Source organism: Schistocerca piceifrons, chromosome 2 (genome assembly GCF_021461385.2).
Source record: "Schistocerca piceifrons isolate TAMUIC-IGC-003096 chromosome 2, iqSchPice1.1, whole genome shotgun sequence".
In the NCBI taxonomy this organism is placed as follows: domain Eukaryota; kingdom Metazoa; phylum Arthropoda; class Insecta; order Orthoptera; family Acrididae; genus Schistocerca; species Schistocerca piceifrons.
In genome coordinates, this window is record NC_060139.1 from 710,470,764 (window position 1) to 710,485,603 (window position 14,840).

Sequence of the window (14,840 nt, forward strand, 5' to 3'; positions counted from 1 at the left end):
ATGATAGCACACAAAGAGGAGAGTATTTTTCCATGTAAACCTTCATTATTTACCGTATTATCTCAATAACTACAGATTTTTCCGGCGAAAGAATGTAATTTTTAAGGGCCTTCGATAGCTGGTGAAACGAGAAATGCTGTGGCTTTTCGAACAATATACGTGAAGACATACACGCTTTTTGTACCGGTAATGTGCTTTTTAATAGGCTACTGATTTTACTTTTCGTCAGTTCCTCATGTAATAAACTTAATAAACCACTGTCTCAGAATTCTCTCCCAAGTTTCTCTGCACATATTAGTGAGACGAGACAGAGTAAACTCCTCTGTGTTTTGGAGAAAGAAGCAAATTTTGACATGGGAAACAGAGAAATGTGTATGTTTTACTCAAAATTCGCCACTCATGACGCTTCTATGAAAGTTACAAATGGTTAATAAGGCAAGCGAAAATAAATCGCTGCATTTTCGGCTGAGTTCTTTTTAGATACTAACGAAAGCAGAGATGACAGTTGATCTTTTTGAACAGTGACCATGCAAGTGTGGGCGTGGAGGGGGGGGGGGGGGGCACTTAATATTTACAAAAGATGTGTTCGTAGGCTTCAGTTTAGAACAGCACTTCCCCTCCAGCTGTCGGCATTTCCCCAACAGCCCTCTGAGCGACCCCCCGCCATTGCCGCTCTCCCCACTCTTCCCCAGCCAACTGCGTATCTAGCTGCCAAGGCATTTTGTGCGCGCTGTACACTGGTGCACGCAAGCCATCTGACGATGAATGTGTAAATATTAACCCGTTTCAGTGCCTTTGCCATTTTAAGCAATGACTGCTGGTGTGAGCTATAAACATTTTGCGTAAGATAACGTCTACGCTTCTCCGAGATGTCATGCTTTGACAAATCAGAAATATGGCAGTTTTCTTCTGGAAGACCAATTGGGGATAAAAATTTTATTCTTGTTACTCCCGGAGCACCAGCAGTGGTAAAAGCACTTATGAGTCTTCTAAAATATTTGTGAAGTTTATCTTGATCAGATAATTCAGAATAGCACAGATAACCTGAAGACGTTACAGGTACTGCCACTAACAGCGCCAATCTCTCAAAGGCGTCTTGTTTATGAAACATAAGCAGTGTCATACGCATCAAATGTGCATTAAAAAGAGGGAACCAGGGAAGAATACACTGCCACTTCTGCAAGACAACTTATTCAACCACTCTCATCACTAAAACAGTGATGAGGTCATCACCAACCACATAAATATGGCGAGCATTTAATTTGAGCTGTCTGACACTGACTGACGCTCCACTTCACCTACCTGCCGTGCCGTGATAGCCTAGAAGTTCGTTTCTAATTACCATAATACAGTGGAAATAGTTGCATGGAGCAGAAAAGCGATGGTCGCATTTACCTTCTAAATTTACTTTTACATCCTTTGTCAAAGTTTTATATTAACAATTCTTCCTGTGCATTATGCCAACTATCAGAGCTAGAAACCCGTAGCAGTCAACAATGGTGCCAGAGTGCAACCCCTCTCTCATATATTACTGTATGAAGTCACTGTAGATAATTAGCTAAACAGAGTGAGTTCGATGTCATCAAGCTTAATCACACTTGGTGAATAATAATAATAATAATAATAATAATGGCGTGTGACGAGGGCCTCCCGTCGGGTAGACCACCCGCCTGGTGCAAGTCTTTAGAGTTGACGCCACTTCGGCTACTTGCGCGTCGATGATGATGAAATGATGATGATTAGGACAACACAACATCCAGTCCCTGAGCGGAGAAAATCTCCGACCCATCCGGGAATCGAACCCGGGCTCTTAGGATTGACAGTCTGTCGCGCTGACCACTTTTTTTATTTTTTAGTAAAAGAACTGTACTGATTTGACTCAGAATGGTCGTATATCCTTTTACATTTTCAATGCCCTTACAAAAATATGTTGTTTTCCTTTTTTTAAGGATAAATACAATGCAAATAATAAATCAATCATTAAATACTTATAATTTGGTCAGTCATAATGAATCTGTTGTTAGCGTTACGTGGGAATAAAAAAAAGCATCGGCAGCGAGATACGATCTAGAGACCTTGTGCTAATGAACGTAAGCACTTAACCACGTTTTTTTTTAAATTTATTTTTTTATTATTTTTTTTTAACCACTCAGCTACCGGGGGCGGACACACTTGGTGAAATATACGCGATTTTGTTCTGTTCTCACTGCCGCGAGTAACTTAAGACAGATACATCGCTAAGTTGCTGTGTTGTTGTAATACTTTCCCAGTTATAAACTTAGGCACGCCGCTCGAACAGTCCACAGGTGTACTGCCGGTCCATAGTGTCCACCGGGCACAATATTTAAGCCCAATGCTCAGCAACATTGGGACACCTACATTTTTGCTGGCCAAATACCTGGCGGAATTATTAAGTACTTACGTGGGTAAATACCCTCATCACGTTCGTAATTCGGTGGATGTCGTAAAACGTCTCGACAACTTCAAGCTGAAGGACTCAGATATCCTGGTAGGTTCGGACGTTGTTTCATTATTCACCAGGGGGCCTCTTCGAGAGTCAGTTGAGCTTATTGCACACAAATTTGACGAGAAGACGGTCGACCTTTCCAGGCACGTTCTGACCTCCACTTATTTTCTCTTTAATGGAGAATACTATGAACAAACAGAAGGAGTCGCAATGGGGAGCCCACTCTCGCTTGTGGTCGCGAATTTCTATATGGAGTACTTCGAGGAGGAATGTTTGGTGTCATCTAAATGAAAACCTACTTGTTTTCTACGTTACGTAGATGACACGTTTGTGATCTGACCCCATGGAAGGGATAAACTCCTAGACTTCGTTACACACCTCAACTCCATACATCCGAACATCAAATTCACTATGGAGACCGAAGCAAACGGATGACTACCGTTTCTGGACGTCATGGTCAAAAGAAGAGGGGATGGCACCCTGGGCCACTGGGTATACAGGAAGGAAACGCACACCGACCTGTATTTGCATGCGAATAGCTGCCACTACCCTTCGCAGATGAATGGGGTGCTAAAAAAACTGGTGCACAGGGCGGGTACCATCTCTGACGCAGAGTCTGCCCTATGAGCTGGAACACCTCAAAATTGTATTTCGGCAAAACGAGTGCTCAGAATGGCAGATCAGACGCGCTGTCTGCCCCACGTCTACAGCGTGTGGAGACAGAAGAAGTTACGGAGGAAGAGATACCCACTGCCTATATACTGTATACTGGTGCATTATCGGGGAAAATAGGACGAATATTGAGGAAACACAGAGTAGGGACTGTCTTTTGCCCACCCAATAAAACACAAGCATTATTGGGAAGTGTGAAAGACGATCTCGGATTGCAGAAGGCCGGCATATACTACATTCCGTGCCAGTGTGGGAAGACTTACACTGGACAGACAGTGTGCACCATCGAAGATCGTTGCCGAGAACATCAGAGGCACACTCGACTTACGTACCCCAACAAATCAGCGGTCGCAGAGCGCAGTTAAAATCACGAAATGGACTACCAGCATACCAGGGTTTTGGAACAGACATCTAAATACTGGGACAGCGTCGTTGCTATCGAAATTCGTACCATTGACGAACTCATCAACCAAGATTGCGGCTATAACCTCAGCAAGGCATGGGAATCAGTATTGAGTCTAACTAAAAAGACACACAGAAAAGAAAACGAACGAGCGACCAGGGCGGACGAAGCAATTACACCGACACCACCACAGACGCCGACGCCAGCGTCTCAGCGAACGCCGACGCGCGCCAGCTGGCGCGGGACGCGTAGAGAACGCCTCGCAGGAGGAGGGGATTTAAGACGGCCGCCCGGCCTTAGGAGCTGAGTTCGTCAGCGCACCTGACGACGGGGACATGTCTGATCGCCGAAAAATTGTGCCCATTGGGCACTATGGACCGACAGTGCACCCGTGGACTGTTCGAGCAAGAAATACGCTGAGAAAAACTGAATAATCATAGTCTCGCCGTTGTTTAGGAATGGAACTGTACTTGTTTACCCTCCACCTGGCTGCCTCTTAATTTTTTGTTTTTCTCTACTGATGGCAAAGAAGACAGATTAGTTGAAAGCTTGCTTCTTATGCAGGATTGACCGTCGCTAAGTTTAGTATGGGAGAAGATTTCTCAGAATTTCGCGTCATAGTTATTTCGGGAGTTATGGGGAGAAGTAGCTTTTCCACGAACGATTGCTTTCGGAAATACTATAACGTTAAAACCTCCTGTGTTACACAACGCCTTTTTTGTAGTGTCTGTCACATGAGTTTCATCACCATCTCCTGGACGCTCTCCCTCTTATTATGCGATAATTTTGTTTACGTGGGGAAATACTTCGACTTCAAGGTTGATGATGAAACAAAGAACACTGCCAGGATTCGTGACCATACGTTTTACAGACTAACAATGTTTATTCTTCTATAATAGGAATTCGAAACAACTACCCCAGGTTCTGGTACCATTACTCATATATTTTTAGTTGAGTTAACTAAATCCAGACTTCAGACAATCTCATACGTGAACTTCTCACGTTAGGACTGCCTTGTAATTTCGATAGTCGTCTTTAAGTATTCGTGTAATTCAATCTGTCCTATCTGAATGTTTAACACATCACGAAACAATGTCTCTTCACAGCCACCAGTGACGAAAGCAGCGTGGTCTGGGGTTAGAGACGCCCTGGCGGTGGGGTCGCAGTGTCCCCAGTATCGAAGAGGGGCGACATCTGGCGCCGAAGACTGTCTTTACCTAAATGTTTATGGTCCAGGGGTATGTATTATATTGCAGAAAAGGTCAGTCAGTTTATAATTTCAACTAGAAATTATTTTCTCCATATCTCAGTTAAACAAAAATTTTTTGAAGTAGTCATTATACATATTGGTGTTCACGAGATATGATCGTTACCTAACGTTTCGACAGACACCGTCGCAAAGTGGAACCCTGAAAGCTGTTATGGTTTGGATCCACGGCGGATGTTTCACAGGAGGATCTGGTTCGACGGTAGCAGATTATTTTGTGGACAATGACGTCATATTCGTTGGCATAAATTATCGGCTGGGACTTCTTGGTAATAATTTTGAATATTACTGAAGTCAAAAAATTACCGTGCGATGTTCCATAAGTAATTTCCGCCCAGTTACAAGTGTCCTATCTCTATATCTAAAGACAAGCATTTTACTTGAATTCGTCGTCTATAAGCTAATGTAATTGTTACTATATTCTTTTTTTGTTGTCTGTTTCCAAGGTTGAGTTTACAATTATAAGTGTAAGAAAAATCTAGAACCCGTAACTGCTTTGCAATTTTTGTATTAACTTTCTTGCACAATCTGTGAGGTTCTACAGAAAAATTTACACTGTTTTGGTGACTGCTACCTAATACATTAGAACTCGTGGTCACTTGCAAGGGGAGGGAAAATAAATAATAAGATGTGGAGGATGTTCGGCGTCTGAAACATCCAAAACCCTCCTACAGAACTGTACATAAATAACGAATGCTAACTGTAGTAATTTAAGCCATTACTCCCAAAGACTTTCTAAATTCCTTGACCAATTTTGGAGTGTAGCTAAAAACTACTGAGGTCATGCGGGCTTTTGAAACTATTTAGATCATGTAACGTTTTCAAGCGATGTAAGACATTATTGTTATAAAGAAGTATATCTAGAGGATTTAGGAGATTTAGAGCCATGCAAATGACAACAATATTGGTGGGCAAAACGAAATGGTATCACGGATCGTACCAGTCAGTTTTGGCTTCTGTGTGGCCATACAACCCGTTCTAAAAACATTTTCATGAATAGAACTACCTCTCTGTTGTGAGTGGGTTTTATTTGATGAGGTTCGACAAACGTAAATATCTTAAATCGTCTCTCCTCTTCAGCATAGTGATATTTCCTCAATAATACATCAAATTCTTCATTTGCGGGTACGTGGTGTCGGCAACTGTTGAATAAATATACTGCCTGACACAAAGAGTGAATCACCCTTCGGTGATCAAAAAAAAATCGAGTCACATTAACATAGAAGTTGACAGTATCAGTTCACGAAACAGTAGGGTGACGTTGCACATCATGTGCCCTGGATGCATGAACTGATTCGGATCGGAACGGCGTCGTAAAGCCAATATGCCTTCTCCTGAGGCCACTTGGTCACAACTTGATCCTGGCATGTGGACTGGGTTGAGATCTTGCTGGCATGGCAGTACATCAACATCATGCTAACAGTTCATAGAGACACGATCCATTTGTGGGCGAGCATTGCCCTGTTGACAGATGGCATGACGACACCGTCGCGTGAGAGGCAATTCATGAGGAAGCAGGGTGTCAGTGACGTTCTGTTGTGCCATCATTGTTTCCTCATTCTCTACCAGATGTGACCTGAAGTCATACACGAAAAATCCTCACACCGTGACGCCAGGTGTAACAGCACTCTCCCTAGGTCACCACTGTACTCGCCGGCGATGGTCATCTGGGATAGTGTAGAATCGTGTTTCATCACTGAAGGGTCTGCATTATCTCCACCTGACGACTTCAGACCTAATGGGGTTTCACGAAACTCACAGAAGGCTTCTGGAGCTGTTACAGAAGAAGTTTGGGGTGCCAAAGCCCAGTCCATCACCGACTATTCACTGGGGGTCTAGCGTTTCTGATGGAATACAAAAGGTGTCTATGGCTGACAAGGCCACGACCAATAGTGTCCAGGGGTGCGGCTGGTTCTGGTGGGACCTCCAGAGGTGACCCTCTGTGGAGGCCTCAAGCACTCACTGATCCAGTAGCCTTGTGGACTTGAAATGATGGTCAGGACCCAGGTCAGAAGGCCTCCAAATCATCACTCCTATACTAGGGCGTCGGTCCAGTACTGTTGAAGAGCTGGAGACTGTGACAGGTGGGAGTCCGGCGGCGAGAACAGAGAGAGAAGCGTAAGAGGCTGCCCATGGAGTAATTCGTCCATCCCTTCCCCACAATTGGAGTTTCCCTATAGGCGGCCAAGAAAAGGAAGAGAGTTTCTTCCGATTAGGTGGATTTTGTCAGGGACCCCATCTTCTCTTTGATGATGCACAGCATGCTTTCTGCCTCCCATTTCATTGGGTGATAAGAAGGTGCTGTTCCCCTTGCTGCTCACAGAAATGGGACGAGGTGAACTGGGGCCACTATCGTAGACGATGGGCCATAGATGGCAAAGATTTGCGAAAGAGCGTTGGTCAGGTTTACTGTCATGGTGGAGCATATGGGGTGGATACATGGAAATTTAGAACATGTGTCCACCACAACAAGCCACATCTGATGCAATAAAAGACCAGCAAAGTCCATGTAGAGGCGCTCCCAAGTGCTAGACAGGTCCTATTGAGACAAAACTTCGGGTGGCCAGATTGCTGCTGGGCATATACAGTACAGAACCGGTACATGCTCTCGATGCCCTTGTTCACAGCTGATCAGTATGTATGACAGCATACCAGTGACCTGCGTGTAGGAGCAAAAGTACTCTAGGGTGTGTCCGCAGCTCGTGGTCGTGCGTTAGCGTTCTCGCTTCCCGGGCCCGGGTTCCTGGATTCGATTCCCGGCGGGGTCAGGGATTTTCTCTGCCTCGTGATGACTGGGTGTTGTGTGATGTCCCTAGGTTAGTTAGGTTTAAGTAGTTCTAAGTTCTAGGGGACTGATGACCATAGATGTTAAGTCCCATAGTGCTCAGAGCCATTTGAACCAAACTCTAGGGTGCTGAGCCAGGGAAATACCGACCTCAGGTCGTTCGTGTTCTGTTTGCAAAAGGGATGGAGGATCCGATCCTTACAGTAAAGAACGTTTTGAGTAGACTATGTGTCATCACAGATACATGCTAAACCACCCTCGCTTAATCAGTTTGGTAACTGTGAGGGGAGTAGGCTCTGCTCTCATCTGGGCCGCAATCAATGCAACGTTTGAAGGAACACGGTTAAGGGCTGATGAATCAGAACCTCCTTGGTGTCAAAGTCAGGATCCAGGCCTACTGAAGGCTAGAACAAATCATCGGCGTTGGAGCGGTCGCTGCTAGGTTTACAGATGACATCACATACATGCTGAAAAGAACAACGCCCACTGTTGCAGCCACTGTTCTGTTCTGTCTGGGAGGCTAGAACGCGACCCAGGCAACGTGATCAATGGCTTACGGTCTGTCAGCCGGTGGAATTAAGAAGTTGTAAAGGCTGCCAGTCTTGCTTACAAGATGAAAGCAGAGCTGACCATTTGCAGCATAGTCGACAGAACCGATTGCGGACATCTGGTACAGAGCCGAGTGGAGGGTCTGAATCAGAGGCTCAGACGGTTCTGCGATCGTGTAGGCTGTAGATTCCTCGACTTGCGCAAAATGGTGGTTGGGTTTCGGGTTCTGCTGAATAGGTCAGGTGTCCACTATTCGGAGGAGGCATCTACACGGATAGCAGGGGCTGTGTGACGTGGACTGGGAGGTTTTTTTAGGTTAGAGGGTCTCGGGAAAACACAAGAAGGGCCTCAGTCACAAAGGGTGCAGGCCGAACACAGGAAGAACGTAGATACAGGAACCACTGGTATAACAATTGTAAATTGTCGTAGCTGTGTTGGGAAAGTACCAGAACTCCAAGCGCTAATAGAAAGCACTGATGCTCAAATAGTTATAGGCACTGAGAGATGGCTAAAGCCGGATACAGGTTCAGTCGAAATTTTTGCGAAGAACCTAACGGTGTTCCGAAAGGTTAGGCTAAACACGGTTGGCGTTGGCGTGTTTATTGCTGTTAGAAGTAGTTTAAATTGTCGCGAAATTGAAGTAGACTCTTCCTGTGAATTAGTATGGGCAGAGTTCATTGTTGGCAACCAGAATAAAATAATAATTGGTTCCTTTTACCGACCTCGCAATTCAGATGATACAGTTGCTGAAAGGTTCAAAGAAAACTTCAGATTCATTTCAAACACGTACCCGACTCATACGTTTATAGTTGGTGGTGACTTTAATTTAACCTCCACATGTTGGCTAAAATACATGTTTAATCCCGGAGGTACGCATAAAACATCATCCGAAATTGTGCTTAACGCATTCTCTGAAAATTATTTCGAGCAGTTAGTTCATGAGCCCATGCGAATAGTAAACGGTTGCGAAAACACACTTGAACTCTTAACAACAAATAATCCTGAGTTAACAAAACCGATACATGGATCAGAGAACTCAGGGTTGTCGTAGCAAGACTGAATATTATAATCTCCAAATTCTCCAAAAATAAACGAAAAATATACCTATGCAAAAAAGCAGATAAATATTCACATGGTGCCTTTCTGAGAGACAATCTCCACTTATTCCAAATTAGTAATATAAGTGTAGACCAGATGTGGCTTTGAATTCAGAGAAATAGTATCGGCAGCAATTGCGAGATTTATACCAAATAAATTAGCAAACGGTGGAGCTAATCCTCCTTGGTACACAAAACGGGTTTAACACTGATGCAGAAACAACGGAACAAACATGCCAAATTTAAACAGACGCAAAATCCCGAAGATTGGCGATCTTTTACAGAAGCTAGAAATTTAGCGTGGACTTCAATGCGAAATGCTTATAATAGGCTCCACAACGAAACTGTCTCGAAACCTGGCAGAAAATCCAAAGATATTCTGGTCGTATGTGAAGTATGTTAGCAGCGAGAAACAATCAATGCCTTCTGTGCGCGATAGCAATGGAGATACTATCGAAGACTGTGCTACCAAAGCAGAGTTACTAAACACAGCCTTTCTAAATGCCTTCACAAAAGAAGAAGTAAATATTCTACAATTCCAATCGAGAACAGCTGCCAACATGAGTAATGTGGAAGTAAATATCCTCGGAGTAGTGAAGTAAATTAAATTACTTAATAAAAGAAAGCCTTCTGGTCCAGACTGTATACCACTTAGGTTCCTTTCGTAGTATGCTGATGCATTAGCTCCATACTTAACAATCATATACAACCGTTCGCTCGACGAAAAATCCGTACCCGTGGATCCATATTGCCTGCTATATCGAAGCACTGTAAGTTCGAAAATATTCGTCCCCAATGTCGAAGTTTGCAGTTACGAGCACGAGTTTTTGGGTCAAATACAATGACACAGGAGATGCACACGGTTAATAAAAGCGCAGAAAGTTAGCAGCTGTAGATATAGAAGGTAGACGGTTACTCATAGAGTCCATGCAGAGACGGGAGTTCCATATCATGGCACCACTGGCGGTGAGGGCCGTGATTGACTAAGGGACGATCACAGCCAGCTGTGACAGCACCATGTCGCTCTCGCAGTCAGCTGCAGATTTTTCCGTTTCTTCCCAAAGGAACGACGCACTGTGTACATCATTCCTGTAACTTTGCTTACTTTTGGGAACTCTTGACTAGCGGACAGTTTACCCGATATATGTGTAACCTCCCACTATATATTTCCGCATGAAACTAGGCCATATTTACATCCCACTCTATAAAAAGTCTACTTATTACCAAACCTATGAACCCACAAACTGTTATCCAACTTAAATTCATATATTACCCTTTGACTAAACAGAAACTAATTCGAACTGAACTGTAACTGGTCTGAATACATCTTTTCTTTATACCAAATCCCTAACTGAAGTAAAACAATTATCTGACCGTAATTAAAATTTCCATTTATCTCGCGTCTTGACAACATTGTTGCAGATTTCTCGAAAGTGCAACAGCAAACAGCAAGCAGGCAGCGCGTAAGCTACATTCCTATTTTTAAATAAAATTTCCGAACAATATTCAAATTATTGCATACCATATGGTGCAATATAGTAATGCGTGATGATAAACCGTCTTTAAGCAGTGGGGTGGAGAGAGTAACTACTCCTGTGAAGTGATATTCGAAGAGAACTATATCAGAATGAAATATGTATTTAAGAAGACAGAGTAAAATTTCATGTGATCTTCACACGTAACGTTGGTCTGAACAATACTTTACTTAAGAAAAAGAACAATGACTTGGAAGGGTGACAATGTCAACAGAGAATTTATAATATCCATCCTCTACAATAAATTTTTCTTCATCTAACGGATACAATCACAAGTTAACACAACACCACTGAATACGTCCATCACCTACCATACCTCAACTAACAATGTATCCGACTGTGCAGAAGCGAAGACTGCCACAACAAGACCAAAGGTTATTTAACTGTAATATGACTTTCTCTCCAATGTACACATCGATAAAGAAAAATTAAAATGACATGCCCACCTTACATATGTTTTATCGCTACAGTGATCTATAGCTTGTAATAATAGTGAATGCAACTGTTTACATTGCATGGAATGTAGTGCAATTAAGTGATTTGGTTTCGTTTTAAGTCTCACGTAAAATTCTGGCTATATAACTTCAGCCGAAAAGCTTAAATAAACTGTAACCACACAGCATAGTGTAAATTACAGACTTCTGAGTGTGCGTTAATCAGTTTAACATGTCGTTTGATATAGTTACGCTATACACGAATTGAGGCGTTTCCACTTGCATTATTTAAGTTACAAGGAAAATGTTCATTAGGTTTCTTAAGCACCAATGATGACGTCGTCCCCGGGAACATGGGCCTTAAGGATCAAGTGGAGGCCCTTCGCTGGGTGCAGAGGAACATAGCAGCGTTTGGTGGTGACCCAGACAAAGTCACTATCTTCGGCCAAAGTGCTGGAGGGGCTTCCATTCATTACCACGTCCTATCTCCAATGAGCAAAGGTAAGTGAACTAAAGATTTTAATATTGTATGAAAATAATAATTTCAGTTCAGATAAAAAGTTCCAGATGCGTCCAGGAGGTAAGATACCCAGAAATAATGTCTCACTAATTATAATTAGACGGAGACTTCAGCATCAAGGAGTCACCTTCAATGAATATGAAATTTGTAGCACATGGCACTAATTGACAAAAATGCATAATTTGGAAACTCTTATTTAGCTCTCGGCAAAATGCTAATGACGTGGTTGTGGCTGTCTGAAACATTCACCGCGCTAAAATATTAATGGGCCATTTCTTTAAAACTCCGTAACTGTCACTAGTTGCAACTCATAAGTTTGAAATTTGGCTCAGAAGTGCCTAAAACCTTCCTCCGTAATGAGGCGAAAGTGTGGCGCCCTGAGACGTCAGCCAAGGGGTCGGCGACGCCTCAAATAGCAAGGTGTCAACACATACGGAAAAAAAGGCCAGAGTTCAGATGTTCATTTGTGGTGTAGGATGGGTTAACGACGTCACGTTGGAACCAAATTTCACCACAGTTCTTCTCAACGCTGCGGTCGACGTGTCACACGATGGTAGTGTCGTCACACCCCCTGTTACCCAAATTTCAGCCCTTCTTTTGACTTCAGAACGACGACGCCCAGCGTTGAAATCACACAGTTTTCATATTTGCGGCCGACGAAAATATTTCAGACACATTGCCTGTCGGAATCGACACGAAAAGACCTTAGGAGTGCCATAAATGGTGTCAATAAATTCACCTTGAGGCCTTTGCCCACACATTTCGAGACGATAGTTCGCAATACAATGAGGAACAGGACGACGTCCTGGCAACCTAGGGCACTGCTTACACTCCTATCTCTAAGGACGTCATGGGCCTGCAGCCGCATTAAACGTGGGTGGAGGCATCTGCGACATTGAAACGTGCGTGAATAAGACAGCAACGTGTCTGCCTAAGACTTCCAGTTCGGCAACACACTCGGTCTTTTACACATACCTTCGTTCTTTACATTAAAACGACCCTGCACGGAGACAAAGATATTTAACACCCGCAGGCTAAGAGTGTATGTGGCTCAGCAGAACAGTATTCAGCAGTAGCGTTACAGACAATAGAATATAAGTGTTAACGACACGTTGTATTTCGTGAACAGATTTTCTGTCGTAGTAATTACTACATGAGCCAAGAGCGTTGCTGCCGTGGTAACGCCGTTTCCCATTAGAGCACCAAAGATAAGAGCTATCGGGCGGTTTGGCTAGCACTTGGATGGGTGATCGACCGGAACTGCTGAGCGTTGTTGGCAAGCGGAGTGCTCTCAGCCCACGTGAGGCAAAGTGAGGAACTACTTGGTTGAGAAGCAGCAGACCTGGGAGAGCGGTGTGCTGACCACATGCCCCTCCATACCTGCTTCCAGTGACGCCTATGACCTGAGGGTGACACAGCATTTGGTAGGTACCTATGCGTGTTCCATGGCCTGTTCGGATGGAACTATGTATTTATTCTCCATAGACAGACGTTATTTGTTTGTGCCTGGATTGTGGGACACCTGGTGTGCATGTGGAGAGGTGATACCACGGTCACATGCGTGTGAGCGTGAGACGTTATTTGCTTGTGCCTGCATTGTGGGACACCTGGTGTGCATGTGGAGAAGTGATACCACGGTCACATGCGTGTGAGCATGAGACGTTATCTGCTTGTGCCAGGATTGGGGGGCACCTGGTGTGCATGTGGAGAGGTAATACCACAGTCACATGCGTGTGAGCATTGGTTCCATATGCCATCGCAACCTGCAGGGCGAGGCTGAGAGGAGTCGCCCACATTCGATAACATGAGACTTCCCATTGCGCAGGAGTATAATGCGGCTCACGCAAACACATTGCTATTTACATGGAAGTCATTCAGTGTGATGGGTCCAAGCTCTATCGTATTACCATGTGAAGTGTTCCATGGACTGATGCTAGCGTGAATGGTGAAAACCAAGCACGCAACAATAGCTAATGACATTTCTGTTGCAGCTTATAGACACACACCACAGCATACAGAGACGCACCACTAATATATTGCGGTCGGCGGTAAAGATATTTCAACTTTACAAAGTAACGCATGAAACGCCGATTGACACATCTTAGCATTATTTTGCGTGTTAGAATTTAAGGGAAGGTTGAAATCTCTTAAGTGTACAAAGTTAAGTACACACATAATTTTTTGTTTTCATTATTGTTGAAATTCAAATCTGTTCACACGGATAGCAAAACTGATACCATTAAACTTAGAGTATAAGATTATATTAAATGTTAGAAGTTAACGGTAGGCTAAGATCGGTCCTATCCTTCTTGGCCCTTGACAGACGAACAATGTATGTCACCGAAAACTTGTTTCGTGTGACCAAGCGTCTAATCCGACACCCATTTTTTACCCATTTGAAAGAGCTCGTTGACGAACATTACTAATATGTAAGGTCACCTTGTGTGTCACACGTCTTAATTCTTAGTGTCTTATGTGTCTTCATGTTGGCATTTGTGACGTATAAGACTTTGATAAACATTATTGCAGTGTAAAGTTCATTTTTATTTCATATGTCTTAGCCCTATGTGTCTTGTATGTGTGTTCGTGACATATCTCCGTAATGAACAGTATTACTGTGTATGATTTATATTTAATTTCAGATTTCTTAGTTACATGATTATCTCCACGTGTCTTATATACATTTGTGACGTTATCTCCATGTTCAAATTGATTTGGTTCCTCATATACTGTTTAGTTGTTTCCATCTTTGTTTATTTGTGCACGTTTTGTATCTGTTTATCAAGGACAATCAACTGTGTAAATAGTCGACTGGGCTTAACACACTGAAGCACAACTGAAAACGTAATATCACCGACAGATGTTAGTGTTACTATTTTCGTTTTCGAAGTGCGTGAGTGACAAGTCAACTGGGCATAGATGGGTCACTTTTCGATGACTCAACCTTCTGTACTAAAGGCTTAGGACTCGTGACAAGGAGCTGTGTGATACCTTCGCCGGTGGGCCATTCTCGCCGACTCAAAGTGCCAGCGGCCCAGGACAAGAAGAGTGGCGGACCCCATGTGACGAGCGCTCAAGATGCGGGCATTGGAGACATTCTGCTATCACACA

The 14,840-nt window shown here is 43.5% G+C and overlaps 1 protein-coding gene across 1 annotated transcript in view; it reads left to right on the top strand.

The window, feature by feature from the left end:
- Positions 1-4,963: 4,963 nt before the first annotated feature.
- LOC124775780 (venom carboxylesterase-6-like) overlaps positions 4,964-14,840 on the top strand; it is a 46,376-nt gene continuing 36,499 nt past the window's right edge. Inside the window, exons 1-2 of the mRNA XM_047250609.1 lie at positions 4,964-5,078; positions 11,525-11,710. Coding sequence (XP_047106565.1) covers positions 4,964-5,078; positions 11,525-11,710 — 301 coding nt within the window. The remainder of the gene's footprint in view (positions 5,079-11,524; positions 11,711-14,840) is intronic.